The sequence below is a fragment of the Entelurus aequoreus genome, linkage group LG26 (assembly GCF_033978785.1).
Source record: "Entelurus aequoreus isolate RoL-2023_Sb linkage group LG26, RoL_Eaeq_v1.1, whole genome shotgun sequence".
NCBI lineage: Eukaryota > Metazoa > Chordata > Actinopteri > Syngnathiformes > Syngnathidae > Entelurus > Entelurus aequoreus.
Window position 1 is genome coordinate 35,967,236 of NC_084756.1, and position 26,467 is coordinate 35,993,702.

Sequence of the window (26,467 nt, forward strand, 5' to 3'; positions counted from 1 at the left end):
TGCACCACACTTTTGTATTGTCGCTTGCTCCTTCGGCGGAGTGCTTTGGAAGCTACTTGACCGCTCGTCTTCCCCGCCCGGACTGTTTACAACGGGGGCGGGAGCGAGCAGGCGGGCGAGCGAGGGAGGCAGGGAGGGAGGGAGGGAGGAAGAGCGTGTGCGGGTGTCGTGGAAAAGCGGCAAAATGTTTCTCTACTTGCAGCACGCAAGTGACGTCAATGCATACTTGCCAACCTTGAGACCTCCGAATTCGGGAGATGGGGGGGGGTTGAGGTGTGTGTGGGGAGGTTGAGGTGGGCGGGGTTGGGGGTAGCGGGGGTGTTTTTGTAGCCCGGAAGAGTTAGGGCTGCAAAGGATTCTGGGTATTTGTTCTGTTGTGTTTATGTTGTGTTTAGGTGCGGATGTTCTCCCGAAATGTGTTTGTCATTCTTGTTTGGTGTGGGTTCACAGTGTGGCGCATATTTGTAACAGTGTTAAAAATAAATAAAATAAAATATGACCACCCTCAGTGTGACATGTATGGCTGTTCCTCAAGTATGTCTTGCAACAACTTGTGTGTGTCTGCAGAAGCCTCATACAACATGTGTCTGGGCCGGCAGGCTGTTAGTATGGAGAAAAATATGATGCAGTGACAATTTCTAGAAGACGCTAAAGGCAGTGCCATCACGTCACCCGTCCTCGATATTGTGAGAGCCTTTACCACACCGTGAATGGTAGATTCCTTTCGTTCCGCACACAACGCTGTCAAGCGCCATTCATTTAAAACTCGCGGGCCGCACTAACATTAAAGGCCTACTGAAATGAATTTTTTTTATTTAAACGGGGATAGCAGATCTATTCTATGTGTCATACTTGATCATTTCGCGATATTGCCATATTTTTGCTGAAAGGATTTAGTATAGAACAACGACGATAAAGATTGCAACTTTTGGTATCTGATAAAAAAAAGGCTTGCACCTACCGGAAGTAGCGTGACGTAGTCAGTTGAACATATACGCAAAGTTCCCTATTGTTTACAATGATGGCCGCATGAAGTGAGAGAGATTCGGACCGAGAAAGCGACAATTTCCCCATTAATTTGAGCGAGGATGAAAGATTTGTGGATGAGTAAAGTGCAAGTGAAGGACTAGTGGGGAGTTGAAGCTATTCAGATAGGGAAGATGCTGTGAGAGCCGGGGGTGACCTGATATTCAGCTGGGAATGACTACAACAGTAAATAAACACAAGACATATATATACTCTATTAGCCACAACACAACCAGGCTTATATTTAATATGACACAAATTAATCCTGCATAAAAACACCTGCGTGTTTGTTATGCTAGCTCCTAGCTCCTCTGCTAGCTCCTAGCTCCATAGAACACGCCAATACAATTCAAACACCTGATCAACACACACAATCACTCAGCCCAAAAGACCGTTTACCTAACCCAAGGTTCATAAAGCTTATATATTTTTAAAAAGTTACGTACGTCACGTGACGCGCACATACGGTCAAGTTATCGAATGTTTAGCAGCCAAGGCTGCATACTCACGGTACCTGATATTCAGCTGGGAATGACTACAACAGTAAATAAACACAAGACATATATATACTCTATTAGCCACAACACAACCAGGCTTATATTTAATATGCCACAAATTAATCCTGCATAATAACACCTGCGTGTTTGTTATGCTAGCTCCTAGCTCCTCTGCTAGCTCCTAGCTCCATAGAACACGCCAATACAATTCAAACACATGATCAACACACACAATCTCTCAGCCCAAAAGACTGTTCACCTAACCCAAGGTTCATAAAGCTTATATATTTTAAAAAAGTTACGTACATACGCAAAAAAAAGCCAAAGCTGCATACTCACAGTAGCACGTCTGCGTCTTTGTCATCCAAATCAAAGTAATCCTGGTAAGAGTCTGTGTTGTCCCAGTTCTCTACAGGCGTCTGTGTATCCAAATCAAAAGTCCTCCTGGTTAGAGTCTCTGTTATCCGAGTTCTTCCATCTTGACTGCATCTTTCGGGAATGTAAACAAAGAAGCGCCGGCTGTGTACTGTTGTGGCTGACTACGTTCGAAAAATACGTCCATTTCGCACCGACAACTTTCTTCTTTGCTTGCTCGGCATCCTTCTCCATAATGCAATGAACATGATTGAAACAGATTCACGAACACAGATGTCCAGAATACAGTGGAATTATGAAATGAAAACAGAGCTTTTTCGTATCGGCTTCAATGTGGAAGGCATACCCGTGTTCGTCGGGCTACGTCACACGCATACGTCATCCTCAGAGGCGTTTCGAACCGGAAGTTTAGCGGCAAATTTAAAATGTCACTTTATAAGTTAACCCGGCCGTATTGGCATGTGTTATAATGTTAAGATTTCATCATTGATATATAAACTATCAGACTGCGTGGTCGGTAGTAGTGGGTTTCAGTAGGCCTTTAAACTGTCATATTAAGGTGGGGGCCGCAAAATAACGTCTCCCGGGCCGCAATTGGCCCGCGGGCCGCGTGTTTGAGACCCCTGATTTAAATCAATGTTCAAGTAATTATTTTTTTTTATTGTAAAGAATAATAAATACATTTTCATTTAATTCTTCAATTTAGCTTCTGTTTTTTCAACGAAGAATATTTGTGAAATATTTCTTCAAACTTATTATGATTAAAATTCAAAAAAATTATTCTGGCAAATCTAGAAAATCTGTAGAATCAAATTTAAATCTTATTTCAAAGTATTTTGAATTTCTTTTAAAAATTTTGTTCTGGAAAATCTAGAAGAAATAATGATTTGTTAGAAATATAGCTTGGTCCAATTTGTTATATATTCTAACAAAGTGCAGATTGAATTTTAACCTATTTAAAATATGTCATCAAAATTCTAAAATTAATCTTAATCAGGAAAAATTACTAATGATGTTCCATAAATTCTTTTTTTAATTTTTTCAAAAAGATTCGAATTAGCTAGTTTTTCTCTTCTTTTTTTCGGTTGAATTTTGAATTTTAAAGAGTCAAAATTGAAGATAAACTATGTTTCAAAATTTAATTGTCATTTTTTTTCGTGTTTTCTCCTCTTCAATTAAGTGTAAATATCATTAATTATTAATAATAACATAGAGTTAAAGGTAAATTGAGCAAATTGGCTATTTTTAGCAATTTATTTAAGTGTGTATCAAACTGGTAGCCCTTTGCATTAATCAGTACCCAAGAAATAGCTCTTGGTTTCAAAAAGGTCGGTAACCCCTGGTCTAGAACATGTTTTGCTTTATTCATTATTGACGTGTTTCTCGCAACTTTATGTTGTATATTTTTTACGTGAGATTTCCAGTTCAATTTATCATCAATCATTACACCTAGAAATTTGGTTTCATTTACTCTTTCAATTTCTATTCCGTCTATTTGCATTTGTGTTTGACTTTCTCTTCTACTGTTACCAAATAGCATTATTTTAGTTTTACTAAGATTCGACGATAGTCTGTTTTTGTCAAACCATCTTTTAAATTTGTTAATTTCTTCTGTTATTATTTGTATTATCTCCTGTGTGTTCTCATTGACAGGAAGTGACGTTGTTTTCATATTAAAAGACTGCTGGGCTCCATCCAATACCTAACCTTCCGTGTGTGTGTAAGGTGAAGTCAGACAGGCACAAATGCAGCTCGTCCACAGGACCCCTGACAGCCAGCGGTACCACCTGGAGGACGCAAGGCGGCTTTAAGGCAGGACCGAAGCACTCGCAGGCTGCTGACGACGAAAGACCGAGAGACGCCGTGGCGTGTCTGAACAACAACAAGCATGCGCGACTGAACGGCATCCAAACCTCCAGCCACGACCAACACACTGAAGAGGAGCACAAGGTCCTCGGCCGTGACGGTAAAGAACACTTGTAAGAGTCAGTTGTTTCCTGCCACGCAGGACACATACTGTATGTTTCACTTCCAGGACGTCAAGGAGGACAAGAGATAGGCGAGGACAGAGTAGGACAGGATGGAACAAAGGGAGAAGATGCAACTTTAATATCACCACCATGTGACAACAGGTGACCTTCTGCCCCTTTGTCCTCGTTCTTACTGTGACTAGAATGTACTCAACTCCTGCTTTTGTCTGATCTCCATCATCAAGATCCATGCATTCACAAAAAAAAACAATTCAAGTGTTGGAAAAATGTACCTGTTTTTGCGTAATCCTGCTAACAGATGCTTGTATAGTCCCGCTTATAATAATGGCGCCGTTTATCAGGTCCAACGGAGTTCTGTTCAGCGAGCTGGAGAAGCCCGAGGTCCACACCAAAGCATCTGTGGAAGCAAAGAAGACTCAGAGGAGGCACGGACCAAGTAAGCATTTTAATTTAATTTTTGTTTGAATTCACGTCAATTTAAATAATTTCATCCCTGCGGTAAACGGTACATTATGTAATTATAGCTTGGTCCTGTATTCACCTGAACCGCAAAAAAGTGTGTTAAAGTGGAAGTGCACTTTTTTTTCGAATTTTGCCTATCATTCACAAACCTTATGTAAGAAGAACACGTTTTTATTTTTTAATGCATTCTAAATCGTAAATAAATGCGATCAAAAGTCAGCTTTCAATGGAGCCTACGACAGTCGCTCTATTCTGCCTATAAAGCCCTTTAAAAAAAACATCCAAACACCTCCATCATGGTTTCATATACGTGATGTAAGTATACCGTAATTTCCGGACTATAAGCCGCTACTTTTTCCCCTCGTTCTGGTCCCTGCGGCTTATACAAGGGTGCAGCTTATTTACGGCCTGTTCTTCTCCGACACCGACGAAGAGGATTTCGGTGGTTTTAGTACGCAGGAGGAAGACGATGACACAATGATTAAAGACTGACTTTTCTTATACCGATAGGCTGGTTATTTTGATAACGTACATGCGAGCACTTTGTATTACTTTGCACCGTTGTATTATTTGTACTCTGCACGAATGCTGTTCGCCATGTCAAAGATGTGAAAGTTTGATTGAATGATTGAAAGATTTATTGTTAATAAATGGGACGCTTTGCGTTCCCAAACAGTCATCTCTGTCCCGACAATCCCCTCCGTGGTAGCAGGAACCCCTATATACTACGCTAATTACACATCAAAACCCTGCCGCTTATAGTCGGGTGCGGCTTATATATGGAGCAATCTGTATTTTCCCCTAAATTTAGCTGGTGCGGTTATAGTCAGGTGCGGCTTATAGTCCGGAAATTACGGTATATGTAATGTAGTAACAGGCACATTTATAATAACATTTAATATTTACGTATTTTGCTCATTTTAAGCATACACGACGCATTAATTTCATAAACGCATCATATAATAAAACATCACTTACTGTACAACGTCTGCTGCCATCAGGATGCCGACTGCTAGGATGTTGTTATATTCCAGTTTAGATGAAGAATGACTCAAGGTGAGAGGCATGATTTATGATCTAGAACAGGCCTGGGCAATTATTTGACTCGGGAGGCCAGATTTAGATTAAAAAAAATGTGTCTGGGGGCCGGTATATGTATCTATTTTTAGGAACACTAATACAAAACCTCACAATAATGATTGAAAGCTAAAAAAACGTTATGACAGACTGCCTTAAAAAACAGAATGGAATTTGAAATTTTTTTTATTGAATGGGACACCCAGAATGTACATGAAAATAAAGAATGTGGGATTTACAATATTAATATTAATATTAACTATGAAGGATAAAACACTGAATATTGACAACATATTTTACAATCAACCGAAACACAACCAAAATGCAACAAACACAGTGAAACATGAACGCGAATGGTAAAAAAAAAAAACCACCTACAATCTGAGATATATAACTAATTAATTACCATAGTAACTAATCAGATGACCATAGTAACTGGTATATCATGCAGATTCCAAGCATTGAAAGACTTAGTATAGTTGAAGACTTACGGTCATTATAAAACATCACTGCACATCATAATGGCAGCTACACTTTACATCAGGGGTAACCAACGCGGTGCCCGCGGGCACCAGGTAGCCCGTAAGGACCAGATGAGTAGCCCGCTGGCCTGTTCTAAAAATAGCTCAAATAGCAGCACTTACCAGTGAGCTGCCTCTATTTTTTAAATTGTATTTATTTACTAGCAAGCTGGTCTCGCTTTGCTCTACATTTTTAATTCTAAGAGAGACAAAACTCAAATAGAATTTGAAAATCCAAGAAAATATTTTAAAGACTTGGTCTTCACTTGTTTAAATAAATTCATTATTTTTTTTACTTTGCTTCTTATAACTTTCAGAAAGACAATTTTAGAGAAAAAATACAACCTTAAAAATTATTTTAGGATTTTTAAACACATATACCTTTTTACCTTTTAAATTCCTTCCTCTTCTTTCCTAACAATTTAAATCAATGTTCAAGTAATTTTTTTTTTTATTGTAAAGAATAATAAATACATTTTAATTTAATTCTTCAATTTAGCTTCTGTTTTTTCGACAAAGAATATTTGTGAAATATTTCTTCAAACTTATTATGATTAAAATTCAAAAAAATTATTCTGGCAAATCTAGAAAATCTGTAGAATCAAATTTAAATCTTATTTCAAAGTATTTTGAATTTCTTTTAAAATTCTTGTTCTGGAAAATCTACAAGAAATAATGATTTGTTAGAAATATAGCTTAGTCCAATTTGTTATATATTCTAACAAAGTGCAGATTGGATTTTAACCTATTTAAAACATGTCATCAAAATTCTAAAATTAATCTTAATCAGGAAAAATTACTAATGATGTTCCATAAATTCTTTTTTTAATTTTTTCAAAAAGATTCGAATTAGCTAGTTTTTCTCTTCTTTTTTTCGGTTGAATTTTGAATTTTAAAGAGTCGAAATTGAAGATAAACTATGTTTCAAAATTTAATTGTCATTTTTTTTTGTGTTTTCTCCTCTTCAATTAAGTGTAAATATCATTAATTATTAATAATAACATAGAGTTAAAGGTAAATTGAGCAAATTGGCTATTTCTGGCAATTTATTTAAGTGTGTATCAAATTGGTAGCCCTTTGCATTAATCAGTACCCAAGAAGTAGCTCTTGGTTTCAAAAAGGTTGGTGACCCCTGCTTTACATCTTAAGCATCTAAAACAATTATTTAGGAATGTCCGGCGGGCCAGATTGAAAATTTGCCCCGGTCTGATGTAGAATAAACTTCCACGAGCTGTGACGCGAGAAAGCAGCTCACCAGCCGGTGATGTCAACGTAGCCACACGAGCTAGTGATCACGGCGCCGTTTTATAAATAATTTGTCTGCGTTAGCGCTTATAATAACATTATCATTAATTGTTGGTTTAATATTCAGGTCACGAAATGTACCGTAATTTCCGGACTATAAGCCGCACCTGACTATAAGCCGCACCAGCTAAATTTAGGGGAAAATACAGATTGCTCCATATATAAGCCGCACCCGACTATAAGCCGCAGGGTTTTGATGTGTAATTAGCGTAGTATATAGGGGTTCCTGCTACCACGGAGGGGATTGTCGGGACAGAGATGACTGTTTGGGAACGCAAAGCGTCCCATTTATTAACAATAAATCTTTCAATCATTCAATCAAACTTTCACATCTTTGACATGGCGAACAGCATTCGTGCAGAGTACAAATAATACAACGGTGCAAAGTAATACAAAGTGCTCGCCTGTACGTTATCAAAATAACCAGCCTACCGGTATATGAAAAGTCAGTCTTTAATCATTGTGTCATCGTCTTCCTCCTGCGTACTAAAACCACCGAAATCCTCTTCGTCTGTGTCGGAGAAGAACAGGCCGTAAATAAGCCGCACCCTTGTATAAGCCGCAGGGACCAGAACGAGGGGAAAAAGTAGCGGCTTATAGTCCGGAAATTACGGTAATTATTATTGAGTTTTATGGGCGGAATAGATGACCCCCGCCATCAGCGGACGTTTATCTACATTTTTTCCCAGGTACAATGCATTAGAAAAAAAATATCCATCCCTCGTCATGTCTTTCATAATAATTGTAAATAATAGCCAAACAAAAAAAAGTGCAGTTCCCCTTTAATTTGAAGCGGGCGATGATTGGAGAGCTTTCTGGAATGTAAAAACACATCATAAATAACAGGTTATTTTTTTAACTATAATAATTATTGAAAGCGCATGAGAAAGTGGAACATCAGCAACAGAATCAATGTTGCCATAGAGGAAAGGACAAAAGTCAGCTGAGTAGCCAAACAGACACTCGATTCTGTTACTCACTCAAGTTCTAATGAGTCATTCGGGTACTTGATTCACTTGTCACTTAAAATGGCTGCGCACCGACGCTTCCCATTCAACCTGATGGAACCTAAATGGTGTTGCAAAGAAGAATGAGCAAAACTGCCCAAAGATAAATGTGCCAAGCTTGTGGCGTCATATATAAGCCGAAGGTGGATCAACAAAGTATTGAGCAAAGGCTGTCAATACTTATATACACGTGATTTATACATTTGCACTAGGGGTGTAACGCTACACAAAAATTTCAGTTCGGTACATACCTCGATTTAGAGGTCACGGTTCGGTTCATTTTCAATACAGTAAGAAAACAACAAAATATAAATTTTTGGGTTATTTATTTACCAAATTTGCAAAATCTTCCACCAAAAATATTTTTCTTAGTGGAATATTTGATGTGAAGTAATGGGAACCTTGGATAGGTCAATAATTCATAATAACATTGATTTTGATTCAATATTATGTTTTGAGCAATGACAGTTTGAAAGAAAAAAAAAACAGCTTTGTTTTATTAGTCAACATTGCAACTTTTTCTAAATTACATTTAACCTTTAAGCTTTTTTATTTCACTTTTGTTATGTTTTTGTTTATTTTAATAGTATTTTTAGAATGTGCCGTGGGCCTTTAAAACATTAGCTGTGGGCCGCAAATTATTATTATAGAGGTTTATTTGAAATAGAGACAGATACAAAAACATAGACATCTGAAACAGTTATCCAATGTATGCATCATAGTGTTTGGAGCCAAGGCTAATTTACAACACTTGTCCCCAACAACAACAACAACAACAACAACACAGATCCAACATCATTAAAATAGGAAAATAAAAAATAGAATAAGGCAAAGATGAGTCGATAATAATGATAATAGAAATGGCCTCCGGGGCACACTTTTGACACCCCTGCTATAGATAATAAAAAATTAAATGTGATAAATCTATGGATAAAAAGCAGAGCCTAGCGACGCATGCGCGTTTATTATAACTCTCTCTCTCTCTCTCGCTCTCTCTGTCTCTGCCCCTCCCTCACCAATGCTGCTGCGCGCACAATTTGTTTTGTTTTTAACCCCTTCTTAACCCTGAACGTAAATTGAAAATACACACAACCCTAACTCAAAATGCCGGACATTTGAGGCATTTAAGAAACTCCGCCCTGAACAGCTCCGCAAAAGAGGACATGTCCGGTGAAAAGAGGACATATGGTCAGTGTATCCCAGGGGTCACCAACCTTTTTGAAACCAAGAGCTACTTCTTGGGTACTGATTAATGCGAAGGGCTACCAGTTTGATACACACTTAAATAAATTGCCGAAAATAGCCAATTTGCTCAATTTACCTTTAACTCTATGTTATTATTAATAATTAATGATATTTACACTTACTTGAACGGTTTAAAAGAGGAAAAAGCACGAAAAAAATGACAGTAAAATTTTGAAAAATAGTTTATCTTCAATTTCGACTCTTTAAAATTCAAAATTCAACCGAAAAAAAGAAGAGAAAAACTAGCTAATTCGAATCTTTTTGAAAAAATAATTTATGTAACATCATTAGTAATTTTTCCTGACTAAGATTAATTTTAGAATTTTGATGACATGTTTTAAATAGGTTAAAATCCAATCTGCACTTTGTTAGAATATATAACAAATTGGACCAAGCTATATTTCTAACAAAGACAAATCATTATTTCTTCTAGATTTTCCAGAACAAAAATTTGAAAAGAAATTCAAAAGACTTTGAAATAAGATTTAAATTTGATTCTACAGATTTTCTAGATTTGCCAGAATAATTTTAATCATAATAAATTTGAAGAAATATTTCACAAATATTCTTCGCCGAAAAAACAGAAGCTAAAATGAAGAATTAAATTAAAATGTATTTATTATTCTTTACAATAAAAAAAAAAAATTTACTTGAACATTGATTTAAATTGTCAGGAAAGAAGAGGAAGGAATTTAAAAGGTAAAAAGGTATATGTGTTTAAAAATCCTAAAATCATTTTTAAGGTTGTATTTTTTCTCTAAAATTGTCTTTCTGAAAGTTATAAGAGGCAAATAAATGATAAATGATAAATAAATAAATAAATAAATAAATAAATGTAAAAAATAATGAATTTATTTAAACAAGTGAAGACCAAGTCTTTAAAATATTTTCTTGGATTTTCAAATTCTATTTGAGTTTTGTCTCTCTTAGAATTAAAAATGTCGGGCAAAGCGAGACCAGCTTGCTAGTAAATAAATACAATTTAAAAAATAGAGGCAGCTCACTGGTAAGTGCTGCTATTTGAGCTCTTTTTAGAACAGGCCAGCGGGCTACTCATCTGGTCCTTACGGGCTACCTGGTGCCCGCGGGCACCGCGTTGGTGACCCCTGGTCTATCCTAGCCCGTTAGCTGCTAGCATGCCGTGTGTTGTGCTTCGGTGTGCATTGTTTACACAACGTGCGTTACGCTACTTAATATGTCCGTGTGGAAACTCGTTCGGTACACCTCCGAACCGAACCGGAACCCCCGTACCGAAACGGTTCAATACAAATACACGTACCGTTACACCCCTAATTTGTCAGAATGAGGTATTGTGTGTAAAATTTTGAGGACACAAATTTATTCCATTTTGGAGTAAGGCTAAAAGATGACAAAACGTGGAAAAAGTGAAGCTCTGTGAATACCTTCCAGATACACTGTATGTTTCCTTAAATGAGCTACTTGTAAGAAACAACGGCAGTACGGGACCTAGCGGTTATTTGCTGACATGGCACGTGTGTTTGTGTTCTAGATGAACAGGTGGCCCTGACGCAGCAGCAACCTTTGACCTCAGTCAGGCTGCAGGTACCTTGATGATTCCATATTCTATGCTGCAGTGTCCCAATACATCAGGATTACAGCCGAGCAGTCTTCCACAATAGAATATTCTACACTGTTGTGTGTGTTTTAGTCGAAGGAGAACATAGGAAGTGTTGAGATGGTTGGTCGCCACAGAGAGCAGCCTTTAGCCATCAGGTCCAGCCTCCAACTCGGGGTAAGCATGACCTATCTCAAAAAACATTGTCATTAAAACTAGAACGGTAAAAACAAACAAAAGGTGTGAATTTTGTGTGCGTGTAGGCGGTGACTCCCATGGAGGATGGCCTGATGGTTGAGAGGAGAGAAGAGCAGAGGAAGCGCTGGCTGGAGGAGCTGGACCAACAGAGGGAGGAGACCAGCCAGCGCAAGAGACAAGAGAAGCTGCTGCGAAATCAGGTAGACTTGGACCCAGTAGACTAGGGATGCCACGGTATGAACATTTCTTATCACGGTTATTGTGACCAAAATGATCACCGTTATCAGTTGGATGAGATGGCAAAACATTTGAGCTAGTAATGATGTTCTTTGAACACTGATACAGTTAGCAGTTTAATAAAAGACGAGTGAGCATCCCAGTAAACAAACTAAAGGCTTTATAAACAAGTTGTGACAACGTTCACGACACATCGCCTGCGGCATGTCTCCTCACCTCATTAACTCTGTCACAGCAGGACGCTGTGTTGAGAAAATGAAAGCAACATCAAATATTTTTCTCCTCCGTTGTATACTTTTAGTGTGAGACAAATGCGTCCGTCTCCAATATTGTCCACACCTGTCTCCATCTAATAACAGCAGTGCGCTCTATGCATTAACAAATGACGGCTTTACAATAATTAAACATTTACCGTATTTTTCGGACTATAAGTTGCAGTTTTTTTCATAGTTTGGCCGGGGGTGCGACTTATACTCAGGGGCGACCTACAGTATGTGTGAAATTTTTAACACATTAGCGTAAAATATCAAATAATATTATTTAGCTCATTCCCGTAAGAGACTAGACGTATAAGATTTCATGGGATTTAGCGATTAGGAGTGACAGATTGTTTGGTAAACGTATAGCATGTTCTATATGTTATAGTTATTTGAATGACTCTTACCATAATATGTTACGTTAACATACCAGGCACCTTCTCAGTTGGTTATTTATGCCTCATATAACGTACACTTATTCAGCCTGTTGTTCACTATTCTTTATTTATTTTAAATTGCCTTTCAAATGTCTATTCTTGGTGTTGGCTTTTATCAAATACATTTCCCCAAAAAATGCGACTTATACTCCAGTGCGACTTATATGTTTTTTTCCTTCTTTATTATGCATTTTCGGCCGGTGCGACTTATACTCCAGAGCGATTTATACTCCGAAAAATACGGGTACTTTTAGTGTGAGACAAATGCGTCTGGCTCCGATATTGTCCACACCTGTCTCCATCTAATAACAGCAGTGTGCTCTTGAACGCACGCCGAGACTCAACGCCACGGAAGTGAAGCGAGGGAAATAAAGGAAGCGTTCAGCTCTGTTAACTCCGAGGGAACATCTCCAGAGCAGAGTCTGTGTAGTTGCTTTCCGCCATGTTTTGTCTAGCAAAACGGCGCCTGTGGGCATGCGGCGACTTCGTTTCCAGGAAGTAAGCAGTGTTGCCTAAAATGCATTAACAAATGACGGCTTTACAATAATTAAACATTTACCGTATTTTTCGGAGTATAAGTCGCAGTTTTTTTCATAGTTTGGCCGGGGGTGCGACTTATACTCAGGAGCGACTTATGTGTGAAATTAACACATTAGCGTAAAATATAAAATAATATTATTGATCTCATTGACGTAAGAGACTAGACGTATAAGATTTCATGGGATTTAGCGATTAGGAGTGACAGATTGTTTGGTAAACGTATAGCATGTTCTATATGTTATAGTTATTTGAATGACTCTTACCATAATATGTTACGTTAACATACCAGGCACCTTCTCAGTTGGTTATTTATGCCTCATATAACGTACACTTATTCAGCCTGTTGTTCACTATTCTTTAGACATTTTAAATTGCCTTTCAAATGTCTATTCTTGCTGTTGGCTTTTATCAAATACATTTCCCCAAAAAATGCGACTTATACTCCAGTGCGACTAATATGTTTTTTTCCTTCTTTATTAAGCATTTTCGGCCAGTGCAACTTATACTGCGGAGCGACTTATACTCCAAATATACGGGTACTTTTAGTGTGAGACAAAGGCGTCTGTCTCCAATATTGTCCACACCTGTCTCCATCTAATAACAGCAGTGTGCTCTTGAACGCACGCCGAGACTCAACGCCACGGAAGTGAAGCGAGGGAAATAAAGGAAGCGTTCAACTCTGTTTACTCCGAGGGAACATCTCCAGAGCAGAGTCTGTGTAGTTGCTTTCCGCCATGTTTTGTCAAGCAAAACGGCGACTTCGTTTCCAGGAAGTAAGCAGTGTTGCCTAAAATGCATTAATATATGACGGCTTTACAATAATTAAACATTTAAACCGCATCACTAACCGTCTGGAATTTGACCGCGGTTTATCATAACAACCGTTACATCCCTACAGTAGACCAGTACCACGCTGTGACCTTTGCCTCGCTGACCCTCTGCTACCCATGCAGAATGAAGATCACAACCTCTGGGAAGCACACTTTGACTCAATGCAGAGCAAACCCTCTACAGCCACGCCCCCTGCCCCCATCGGTGTTTCCAAGCAAAGGGAAAAGGAGCCCTCGTCCAGCTTGTCTTCGGCGGGGGACGCCTCAAGCAGCTGCGGTGCACACAATGTAGGCCGAGTCAGTGTGGACCCCAGTAGCAAGATCCCGACCAAAAGCAGGTACCGTAGAACCACAAGCATGTAGAATAATGACGTACGGTAGCCCTACTCTAACTGAAATGTGTGCGTGTTAGCTATCTGAGGAGCATGACGGCCCTGCTGGACCCAGTCCAGATAGAGGAGAGGGAGAAGAAGAGGCTCAAACAGCTGGAGCAGCAAGTAAGAGGCGGAGCATACCATCTTGGTCATTTGTTTGCAAGTTCAATGACCTAAGCTCCGCCCTCGCCTCCTTTTCCTCTTGCAGAAAGCAATAGAGGCCCAGCTGGAGGAGCGTCGCCAGCAGAGAGCGCTAGAGGAGGGCAGGAGGAAGGCTGAGGAGCAGCAGGACGAGAAGCGAGTGATGACGGAGTGGAACATGCTGCACACAAAGTATCAGGAGGACACAAACCAGGTCAACTAGCAACACACGCCTGCATCAACGAGTCACCACGCAACACAACAATGTTAACAACACACTGCAAAATCAACACAAGTGCAGGCAACACTGCACACAGTGACACACGCCAGTTGCCTAATACCAACACACAAAGTACAGACAGAGAGCCTCGCGACTCGCTAGTGAGAAGCGCCGCATAGTAACATTAATTAGGAGGAAACTAATTGGAGTACAAAGCCAAATGTCTCGTTGTGGGAATATTTCAGCTTCATCGGGTGGGCAATATGAGCCCATCAACATGGCAACAGAAAAACAGATCAAAATGCACTTTAAGATGTTCAATATTTATTTAAGTTTCATTTTTGCTTATAGACATGAGTCCATTTTATTTGTTATTGATTTATTGAGGATAACAATGGTGAACAATTCTACTGTAATGAGAAATAAAAGCTTACATTGCAAAAAGTAAAATCTAAGTAAGATGAAATATCTCATAAGGGTGAAATTTGCTTATTTTCTGTCAGATAAGATCATTCTTCTCACTAAGCAGATTTTATGTTAGTGTTTTACTTGTTTTAAGGGTTTTGGTCCTAAATGATCTCAGTAAGATATTACAGCTTGTTGCTGAGATTTGATGAGCTATATTGAGTAAAACATGCTTGAAACTAGAATATCAACTGTTGCAAAGCTGTGTCATCAACACTCACAAGTAGAAAAGTACTTTTTTAAAGTCATCATTTCTTACTTCAAGCATGAAAAAAAAATCATGATGCAGAGAGCATGTCATTATGTCAAGATAATGGCACTAGCATTTACTTCATTTAAGAATATTTTTCAACATATTGAGCAAAAAGGTCTCTTATTTTCTACCAAGAAAAGTGCACTAGTTATTAGTGAGAATATACTTATTTTAAGCTATTTTTGGGTTCATTGAGGTTAGCTAATTTTACTTGTTTTGGAAAGTCTCGACAAGCCGAATTTTCTTGTTCTATTGGCAGATAATTTTGCTTAGTTCAAATAAAATACCCCTCTTTTTTTTTTTTTTTTCTTGTTTTTGAACACTGACTTTTTGCAGTGAAGGCAAATGAATCTGTTCATGAAGCTTTAAATGTTGTATTTTCCGTCAATTGCTAACTTACCGGACGTTGACCTCTAAAAACAATACAATTGCTTGGCAACAAAAGATGACATACCTTTCGATCGACACAATATTAAAATGCGTTTTATTTTTATATTACGATATCACAGAACTCTCCAAAATAACAACTGTAACATTAAAATAAACTAAATAAAATAGAAGTAATTCAAATTAAATAGCCATTATTTAATGAAATGTGTCCAAGGCAAGCCAAAGGGAGCCAGGACCGAGGCATGAAAGAGCCGCAGGTTGCAGACCCCTACATTTTGTATTTTATTTTTTTATTCGTGGAAAAAAAAGTTTAACAGCTAAAAGCTCATGTGTAGGTCATGCATGCAACGTTATAAAATACTTTAGAGGAGACCTGCATTGATTTGTGAGCCATCCGAACTAAAAAATGTTTCCCTGTCCATAATAATTTCTGAATAATTTCTTACTTCAAGCATGAAATAAAAAATCATGACTTTGACACAATTGTGTCTCATAATTAAAACAGATGACAGCCAAATGGACTTTGCTGTTTTATTTCCAATGAAACAATAGAAAATACATACTCATACAGCACAGTAAACTGACAGTTAATATTTAAACATTTAACATCTGACATTTTCAAACTATTTTGAACAGAAATAGTTCAGATAAATTCTTCAAAATTACAATAAAAAAAAATGTGGCCGGGGGCCGGGCTGTATATATGCGCACTAATTGAGTGAAAGAGCACGCACTTGGCGCGATGATGTCATGTTATCCATGGAAAAATGCATTTTTAGACCATATGATTTGCCTGAGCGGCTAGGAGACCCCGAGAGTAACAAGCGCTTGCCTTGTTGCGTTTCCATTAAGAACAATAAATTAGTTTTTAGTATAAGTTTGCTGGTTTCAAGAAATGTAATGCCGAGCGCATATCATTATGTCAAGATAATGGCACTAGCATTGAGCAATATTTTTCAACATATTGAGCAAAAAGGTCTTTTTTTTTTCTACCAAGAAAAGTGCACTTGTTATTAGTGAGAATATACTTATTATAAGCTATTTTGGGGTTCTTTGAGGTTAGCTAATTTTGCTTGTATTTGGAAAGTCTTGACAAGCCGAATTTTCTTGTTCTATTGGCAGATAATTTTGCTTAGTTCAAATAGAATACCCCTCATTTTTGTATTTTTTATTATTGTTTTTGAACACTGACTTTTTGCAGTGTATACAATAATAATAATAATAATACCTGGGATTTATATAGCGCTTTTCTAAGTACCCAAAGTCGCTTTACATGTTAAAAACCCATCATTCATTCACACCTGGTGGTGGTAAGCTACTTTCGTAGCCACAGCTGCCCTGGGGTAGACTGACGGAAGCGTGGCTGCCAATTTGCGCCTACGGCCCCTCCGACCACCACCTCATATGTTTTTAAATGCTTACTTGCGTTATTATATATTATGATTACATTATAAATAGGGATGTCCGATAATGGCTTTTTGCCGATATCCGATATGCCGATATTGTCCAACTCTTTAATTACCGATATCAACCGATACCGATATCAACCGATATATACAGTTGTGGAATTAACACATTATTATGCCTAATTTGGACAACCAGGTATGGTGAAGATAAGGTACTTTTTTAAAAAATGAATCAAATAAAATAAGATAAATAAATTAAAAAGAAAGTAAAACAATATAAAAACAGTTACATAGAAACTAGTAATTAATGAAAATTAGTAAAATTAACTGTTAAAGGTTAGTATTATTAGTGGAGCAGCAGCACGCACAATCATGTGTGCTTACGGACTGTATCCCTTGCAGACTGTATTGATATATATTGATATATAATGTAGGAACCAGAATATTAATAACAGAAAGAAACAACCCTTTTGTGTGAATGAGTGTAAATGGGGGAGGGAGGTTTTTTGGGTTGGTGCACTAATTGTAAGTGTATCTTGTGTTTTTTATGTGGATTTAATAATAAAAAATTAAAAATAAAAAAAACAAACAAAAAAACACGATACTGATAATAAAAAAAACGATACCGATAATTTCCGATATTACATTTTAACGCATTTATCAGCCGATAATATCGGCAGACCGATATTATCGGACATCTCTAATTATAAACACTGTATAGTTTTATAGGTTATTTATTCAGTTTAAGAGCATGATGTAGACAAAAGCTCTGAGTCTGCATAAAGCCAAATATTTTTGAAAGTAAATGATTGCATGTGTGGCACCTTGAGTCAAGAATATTTTAATTGACAGTCTAAAAGTCTTCCTTCACTCGTTATTTTCACAATTTTAGGCATTTATATGTACAAAATGTAAAAATTGCCAATTGAATCGCAATCTTTGAGAGAAAAATCAAATTTTTTCTCAAAATCGTGCAGCCCTAGTGCGCACACATGAGAAACAGGGTGAGAGCATTGTTTGTTTATCTACAAGCAAAACAACGACCAAAGAGAGTAACTTCTAAGGGAGTCCATTTTGCTCGAAAGTGCAAGTACCATATTTTTCGGAGTATAAGTCGCACCGGCCGAAAATGCATAATAAAGAAGGAAAAAAACATATGTAAGTCGCACTGGAGTATAAGTCGCATTTTTGGGGGAAATGTATTTGATAAAAGCCAACACCAAGAATAGACATTTGAAAGGCAATTTAAAATGTCTAAAGAATAGTGAACAACAGGCTGAATAAGTGTACGTTATATGAGGCATAAATAACCAACTGAGAACGTGCCTGGTATGTTAACGTAACATATTATGGTAAGAGTCATTCAAATAACTATAACATATAGAACATGCTATACGTTTACCAAACAATCTGTCACTCCTAATCGCTAAATCCCATGAAATCTTATACGTCTAGTCTCTTACGTGAATGAGATCAATAATATTATTTGATATTTTACGCTAATGTGTTAATCATTTCACACATAAGTCGCTCCTGAGTATAAGTCGCACCCCCGGCCAAACTATGAAAAAAACTGCGACTAATAGTCCGAAAAATACGGTACATTTCCTTAACAATTGTCTATTTCATAATCAAGATCCTTCCTCATGTTCAAAACAACCATCTTTACCCTTAATGATGGTCACGGTATTTGTGCGGCTTGGCCTAGGCATGCAGCCAGTGTGGATTTCTCCACTGAGCGTTTTATAATGTGTCATTTTCACTCTTAACTTTTTCTTTCCTTTTGTTCGGCGCCTTGTCCCCAGAAGAACCTCTCCCCGGTTGAGAGAATCTATTGTTTACCGACCTAAATTACATTTTTAATTAATTTACGCGAGTCACAAACTGTCAAAACATAAAACATCGTAAACCCATCCATACACTTGGATAAAACGGAATCCATCCTGTTTGGGTCCCACATCAAACTTAAGAAAGTCAATGACTTCACTATAAAAGTGGGTGACATTGTTATCACCAGGAAAGATGAGGTCACCTACCTAGGTTCCATTCTAGAGGCTAACCTTTCCTGTGATAAAATGGCAACCAAGGTAATCAGAAAGGTTAACCAACGAACGAGATTTCTCTACAGAATCTCCTCTCTGGTCAACAAAAGCACCTTGAGGATTCTGGCGGGAACTCTCGTTCAACCCTTTTTCGATTACGCATGCACCTCCTGGTACCCCAGCACCTCCAAAACCCTCAAATCTAAACTCCAAACATCTCAGAACAAGCTAGTCAGGTTACTTCTAGACCTCCACCCCAGATCCCACCTCACTCCTACCCACTTCTCTAAAGTGGGCTGGCTCAAAGTGGAGGACAGAGTTAAACAACTTGCACTGAGCCTAGTCTATAAAATCCGCTACACCTCCCTGATACCGAAGTACATGTCAAACTACTTCCTTAACGTAAATGACCGCCATAACCACAACACCAGGGGGAGCTCCACTAACCACGTTAAACCCAGATTCCGAACTAACAAAGGTCTTAACTCATTCTCTTTCTATGCCACATCAATGTGGAATGCGCTCCCAACAGGTATAAAAGAAAGGGCATCTCTATCCTCCTTCAAAACTGCAATAAAAGTTCACCTCCAGGCAGCTACAACCCTAAACTAACACCCTCCCTGGATTGCTAATAATCAAATGCAGATACTTTTTCTTATGCCTTCTGATCTCTCTCTCTCTCTCTCTCTCTATGTCCACTACTTGCTGTCCATATCCTACCCCCCCCTCCACACCCCTGATTGTAAATAATGTAAATAATTCAATGTGATTATCTTGTGTGATGACTGTATTATGATGATAGTATATATCTGTATCATGAATCAATTTAAGTGGACCCCGACTTAAACAAGTTGAAAAACTTATTCGGGTGTTACCATTTAGTGGTCAATTGTACGGAATATGTACTTCACTGTGCAACCTACTAATAAAAGTCTCAATCAATCAACCCGAGGACCATTTGTAGGCAACACAAGTGCACTAGCAGTCAACACATTAGTGTTGGAAAACATTTATATGCCATTGTATAACATGTATATACCGTTGTATGTTTTACAATTGTACTGTTCTTGCTGTGGTTTATTCATGTGTATCAACATTCCTTTTTGTATTCGCTCAGTCTCATTCCGAAAGTCTATGTTGCTGAGAAAAACATTCTGTTAGTGAAAGCACATTCTGACCAGGTCGCTGTGAAGGCTCTCTTCATCTTCCTTTCTACTGTTTTGAAACTATCGACTCCTTCATTACATCATTAATCAGCCAGGTGCGTTCCACCAAGGTCTTCTTTCTTCTAACTGAAACTCGCTCTACCCCCTCCAAACTGAGCCTACTCCCCCTTCCCGGACTGTTTTCAGTGTATAAAGAATGGCATATACAGTGTCTCGATCTGCGCGCTTTCCTTTCACACCTGTGCCTTTTTGAGATGCTCGAGCTTCTTAACTAAATCTAAGAAAAACATTTTGTTTGATTAGTTTATTAGAAAATTTCCAATACACACTGAACAATCAACACCGCACACACTCCAGAATAAATACAACTGTACATAGTGATTGTGTGTGTGTGTGTATGTTTTTGTCAGGAGCAGCAAAAGAAGCTTGGTGGTGATGGAGTGAAGCTCAGTGGTGAGTAGAGGAGCGCCAGTGATGTCACGGCACAAAGACTGGCAGCTGTCAATCATTACATGAAGCTGTTTGCGGACTGTAACATCCACCGTGTGTGTGTTGTATAGTTTTTTCCCAAGATGACAGATTGGAGGAGAAGAAAGACAGAGCCGCACAGACAAGTAGGACATTATCACTTTATTATGTTATATCATTAGGGGTGTAACGGTACACAAAAATTTCGGTTCGGTACGTACCTCGGTTTAGAGGTCACGGTTCGGTTCATTTTCGGTACAGTAAGAAAACAACAAAATATACATTTTTGGGTTATTTATTTACCAAATTTGCAAAATCTTCCACCAAAAATATTTTTCTTAGTGTAATATTTGATGTGAAGTAATGGGAACCTTGGATAGGTCAATAATTCATAATAACATTGATTTTGATTCAATATTATGTTTTGAGCAATGACAGTTTGAAAGAAAAAATAAACAGCTTTGTTTTATTAGTCAACATTGCAACTTTTTCTAAATGACATTTAACCTTTAAGCTTTTTTATTTCACTTTTGTTATGTTTTTGTTTATTTTAATAGTATTTTTAGAATGTGCCGTGGGCCTTTAAAACATTAGCTGTGGGCCGCAAATGGCCTCCGGGGGCACACTTTTGACACCCCTGCTATAGATAATAAAAAGTTAAATGTGATAAATCTATGGATAAAAAGCAGAGCCTGGCGACGCATGCGCGTTTATCATAACTCTCTCTCTCTCTCTGCCCCTCCCTCACCAATGCTGCTGCGCGCACAATTTGTTTTGTTTTTAACCCCTTCTTAACCCTGAACGTACATTGAAAATACACGCAACCCTAACTCAAAATGCCGGACATTTGAGGCATTTAAGAAACTCCGCCCTGACAGCTCCGCAAAAGAGGACATGTCCGGTGAAAAGAGGACGTATGGTCAGTCTATCCTAGCCCGTTAGCTGCTAGCATGCCGTGTGTTGTGCCTCGTTACGCTACTTAATATGTCCGTGTGGAAACTCGTTCGGTACACCTCCGAACCGAACCGGAACCCCCCTACCGAAACGGTTCAATATAAATACACGTACCGTTACACACCTATATATTATATTATATTATATAGGAGGTTATGCAATCGTTGGGTTAGTTAGTTAGAGCCTGAGCCTCCCATTTGCTTAAGTAAAAAAGCTGCGCATTCTGCCCTCTGACTTGAGTCTGTCACTGCGTCCCTTCATCCAAGATGCGCACTCCTGGCTGAGCACCCTTAAACATTAGACTTAGACTTCCTTTTTATTGTCGTTCACAAATTTGAACGAGCGGTCAAATGGGCGGTCCTTGTCAAATCTGGCCTCGTGCTTATTCTCCTATGGACTTTTGTTCTTTGGAATGAGTCCAGCGCCCCAAGAAGGTGAAACATTGTATTGCACTTGAAGTTTGGATGCACGTTATCATTCACATTTGTTTATGTGTCCTAAGTCTCTCTTTTACTGCCAAGTCAATTGCTAAAGTAAAGTGCATTGATGAGCACGCTGCTCAAAAAAAATAGTTTTCATGTGTTTTGACATATCAGTATTATTATCACCATAACTACCGCTTTGTATGTGCATTTCACCTTAAAGGCCTACTGAAATGATTTTTTTTTATTTAAACGGGAATAGCAGATCCATTCTATGTGTCATACTTGATCATTTCGCGATATTGCCATATTTTTGCTGAAAGGATTTAGTAGAGAAAATCGACGATAAAGTTCGCAACTTTTGCTCGCTGATAAAAAAAAGCCTTGCCTGTACCGGAAGTAGCGTGACGTCGCAGGAGCTAGTATTCCTCACAATTCCCCGTTGTTTACAATGCAGCGAGAGAGATTCGGACCGAGAAAGTGACGATTACCCCATTAATTTGAGCGAGGATGAAAGATTCGTAGATGAGGAACGTTACAGTGAAGGACTTGAGAGACAGTGATGGACGTATCTTTTTTCGCTCTGACCGTAACTTAGGTACAAGCTGGCTCATTGGATTCCACACGCTCTCCTTTTTCTATTGTGGATCACGGATTTGTATTTTAAACCACCTTGGATACTATATCCTCTTGAAAATGAGAGTCGAGAACGCGAAATGGACATTCAGTGCCTTTTATCTCCACGACAATACATTGGCGAAATGCTTTAGCTACGAGCTAATGTGATAGCATCGTGCTTTAACTGCATATAGAAACAAAAAAAATAAACCCCTGACTGGAAGGATAGATAGAAAATCAACAATACTATTAAACCGTGGACATGTAAATACACGGTTAATGCTTTCCAGGCTGGCGAAGGTTAACAATGCTGTGCTAACGACGCCATTGAAGCTAACTTAGCAACCGGACCTCACAGAGCTATGCTAAAAACATTAGCTCTCCACCTACGCCAGCCAGCCCTCATCTGCTCATCAACACCCGTGCTCACCTGCGTTCCAGCGATCGGCGGAAGGACGAAGGACTTCACCCGATGCGTTTGGCGGCCCGGAGACGTAGGAAGTCTAGGTGAGGTCAGCGGCTAGCGCGTCTGCTCTCCAACAAAGTCCTCCTGGTTGTGTTGCTGTAGTCCGCTGCTAATACACCGATCCCACCTACAACTGTCTTCTTTGCAGCCTTCATTGTTCATTAAACAAATTGCAAAAGATGTCCAGAATACTGTGGAATTATGAAATGAAAACAGAGCTTTTTGTATAGGATTCTACGGGGTACCATAACTTCCGTTACTCTGACTTCGTCACGCGCATACGTCATCATACCGCGACGTTTCAGCCGGATCTTTCCCGGGAAATTTTAAATGTCACTTTATAAGTTAACCCGGCCGTATTGGCATGTGTTGCAATGTTAAGATTTCATCATTGATATATAAACTATCAGACTGCGTGGTCGCTAGTAGTGGCTTTCAGTAGGCCTTTAATTGCTTCTAATGTATGTTAGGGCTGCAACAACTAATCGATTAAATCGATTAAAATCGACTATAAAAATAGTTGCCGATTAATTTAGTCATCGATTCGTTGGATCTATGCTATGCGCATGTGCAGAGGCTTTTTAAAAAAAATATATATATATATATATATTTTTAAATAAACCTTTATTTATAAACTGCAACATGTACAAACAGCTGAGAAACAATAATCAAAATAAGTATGGTGCCAGTATGCTGTTTTTTTTCAATAAAATACTGGAAAGGATAGAAATGTAGTTTGTCTCTTTTATCCGATTATTAATCGATCAATCGAAGTAATAATCGACAGATTAATCGATTATCAAATTAATCGTTAGTTGCAGCCCTAATGTATATGTTGTATTCACTTGACGTCACGTCCGGCTCACTAAATGTGCAAGACTCGGAAGTCCTCCAAGTCTGAGTCCATGGTTCTCGCCCGGAAAAGGGTGGAGTGCCATCTCCGTGTTGCGGAGGAGACCCTGCTCCAAGTGGAGGAGTTCAAGTACCTCGGAGTCTTGTTCACGAGTGAGGGAAGAGTGGATGGTGAGATCGATAGGCGGATCGGTGCGGCGTCTTCAGTAATGCGGACGCTGTATCGATCCGTTGTGGTGAAGAAGGAGCTGAGCCGGAAGGCAAAGCTCTCAATTTACCGGTCGATCTACGTTCCCATCCTCACCTATGGTCATGAGCTTTGGGTTATGACCGAAAGGACAAGATCACGGGTACAAGCGGCCCAAATGAGTTTCCTCCGCCGGGTGGCGGGTCTCTCCCTTAGAGATAGGGTGAGAAGCTCAAAGTAAAGCCGCTGCTCCTCCACATGGAGAGGAGCCAGATGAGGTGGTTCGGGCATCTGGTCAGGATGTCACCCGAACGCCTCCCTAGGGAGGTGTTTAGGGCACGTCCGACCGGTAGGAGGCCACGGGGAAGACCCAGGACACGTTGGGAAGACTATGTCTCCCGGCTGGCCTGGGAACGCCTCGGGATCCCCCGGGAGGAGCTGGACGAAGTGGCTGGGAGAGGGAAGTCTGGGCTTCTCTGCTTAGGCTGCTGCCCCCGCTACCCGACCTCGGATAAGCGGAAGAAGATGGATGGATGGATGACTCGGAAGTGGTGGTCAAGCGAGCGTCTGTTGTCAAAGTATTCTGGGCGACATTTTGCCTTTCTCATAAGAAAAATGCCCTACGCTTGCGTTGTTTTAGGCTGTTGGAATCGTTCAAATTGCGAAAAGGATAAAAGTTTCTTCAGAGTTTCTCGTCGCCTTTCGGTCCTCGACCAAATTTTTTTAGCCCAACACGGCCCCTAAGTCCAAAAGTTTGGACACCCCTGAATTAAACCAAAGCTTGTCTTTGTGTGCACACAATGTAGACCAAGGCGGTGTGGACCCCAGTAGCAGAATCCCTACCAAAAGCAGGTAGCGTACAACCACAACCATGTAGATTAATAACTACAGTCTAATATAAGTAATAGACATCTTTTAACGTTAGCTATCTGAGGAGCATGACGGCCCTGCTGGACCCAGTCCAGATAGAGGAGAGGGAGAAGAAGAGGTTCAAACAGCTGGAGCAGCAAGTAAGAGGCGGAGCATACCATCTTGGTCATTTGTTTGCAAGTTCAATGACCTAAGCTCCGCCCTCGCCTCCTTTTCCTCTTGCAGAAAGCAATAGAGGCCCAGCTGGAGGAGCGTCGCCAGCAGAGAGCGCTAGAGGAGGGCAGGAGGAAGGCTGAGGAGCAGCAGGACGAGAAGCGAGTGATGACGGAGTGGAACATGCTGCACACAAAGTATCAGGAGGACACAAACCAGGTCAACTAGCAACACACGCCTGCATCAACGAGTCACCACCACTGCATTGTCATTTGGTTTATTTAAACATGAAAGATTCAAAGCAACAGTCATTTGGAGGGATCGACGCCCATATTTGGCATTTTGACATATATCGATATCGGCCTTCTTTTATCGGTATTAGATAAGGGTGTAACGGTACGTGTATTTGTATTGAACCGTTTCGGTACAGGGGTTCCGGTTTGGAGGTGTACCGAACGAGTTTCCACACGGACATATTAAGTAGCGTAACGCACGTTGTGTAAACAATGCACACCGAGGCACAACACACGGCATGCTAGCAGCTAACGGGCTAGGATAGACTGACCATACGTCCTCTTTTCACCGGACATGTCCTCTTTTGCGGAGCTGTCAGGGCGGAGTTTCTTAAATGCCTCAAATGTCCGGCATTTTGAGTTAGGGTTGCGTGTATTTTCAATGTACGCTCAGGGTTAAGAAGGGGTTAAAAACAAAACAAATTGTGCGCGCAGCAGCATTGGTGAGGGAGGGGCAGAGACAGAGAGAGAGAGAGAGTTATGATAAACGCGCATGCGTCGCCAGGCTCTGCTTTTTATCCATAGATTTATCACATTTAATTTTTTATTATCTATAGCAGGGGTGTCAAAAGTGTGCCCCCAGAGGCCATTTGCGGCCCACAGCTAATGTTTTAAAGGCCCACGGCACAAATACTATTCAAATGAACAAAAACATAACAAAAGTGAAATAAAAAAGCTTAAAGGTTAAATGTAATTTAGAAAAAGTTGCAATGTTGACTAATAAAACAAAGCTGTTTTTTTCCTTTCAAACTGTCATTGCTCAAAACATAATATTGAATCAAAATCAATGTTATTATGAATTATTGACCTATCCAAGGTTCCTATTACTTCACATCAAATATTCCACTAAGAAAAATATTTTTGGTGGAAGATTTAGCAAATTTGGTAAATAAATAACCCAAACATTTATATTTTGTTGTTTTCTTACTGTACCGAAAATGAACCGAACCGTGACCTCCAAACCGAGGTACGTACCGAACCGAAATTTTTGTGTACCGTTACACCCCTAGTATTGGACAATTTTTTTTTTTTTTACAACTACAACAGAAATACATCAGCAGATACAATATGTACACATTAGGGGTGTTAATTATAAACTGATGCAAACAGATGTCAGGTTATAGGAGTGGCCAGTTCGGTTACAGC

General features: G+C 39.2%; 2 protein-coding genes across 12 annotated transcripts in view; one reads left to right on the forward strand and one right to left on the reverse strand.

Moving 5' to 3' along the window:
* ip6k1 (inositol hexakisphosphate kinase 1) overlaps nt 1-26,467 on the reverse strand; it is a 96,319-nt gene that overhangs the window by 59,282 nt on the left and 10,570 nt on the right. For 3 of the 4 annotated variants that reach the window (XM_062037741.1, XM_062037740.1, XM_062037743.1), the window contains one exon: nt 4,162-4,286. The gene's annotated coding sequence lies outside the window, so the exon portion shown is untranslated. Of the gene's footprint in view, nt 1-4,161; nt 4,300-26,467 lie in introns of those variants that run through there. The other variant, XM_062037742.1, reaches the window with a different exon arrangement.
* The window catches only part of ccdc66 (coiled-coil domain containing 66), a 57,344-nt gene that overhangs the window by 14,603 nt on the left and 16,274 nt on the right, over nt 1-26,467 (forward strand). For 7 of the 8 annotated variants that reach the window (XR_009824656.1, XR_009824657.1, XR_009824658.1 and 4 more), the window contains exons 5-18: nt 3,624-3,864; nt 3,934-4,030; nt 4,231-4,325; nt 11,017-11,069; nt 11,176-11,259; nt 11,346-11,480; nt 13,705-13,919; nt 13,994-14,078; nt 14,164-14,310; nt 20,449-20,491; nt 20,599-20,652; nt 24,812-24,857; nt 24,931-25,015; nt 25,101-25,247. Coding sequence is in view for 4 of the 8 variants with exons in the window: in XM_062037738.1 (XP_061893722.1) it covers nt 3,624-3,864; nt 3,934-4,030; nt 4,231-4,325; nt 11,017-11,069; nt 11,176-11,259; nt 11,346-11,480; nt 13,705-13,919; nt 13,994-14,078; nt 14,164-14,310; nt 20,449-20,491; nt 20,599-20,652; nt 24,812-24,857; nt 24,931-25,015; nt 25,101-25,247 (1,527 nt within the window). In the remaining 4 variants the exon portion in view is untranslated. The remainder of the gene's footprint in view (nt 1-3,623; nt 3,865-3,933; nt 4,031-4,230; nt 4,326-11,016; nt 11,070-11,175; nt 11,260-11,345; nt 11,481-13,704; nt 13,920-13,993; nt 14,079-14,163; nt 14,311-20,448; nt 20,492-20,598; nt 20,653-24,811; nt 24,858-24,930; nt 25,016-25,100; nt 25,248-26,467) is intronic. The other variant, XM_062037739.1, reaches the window with a different exon arrangement.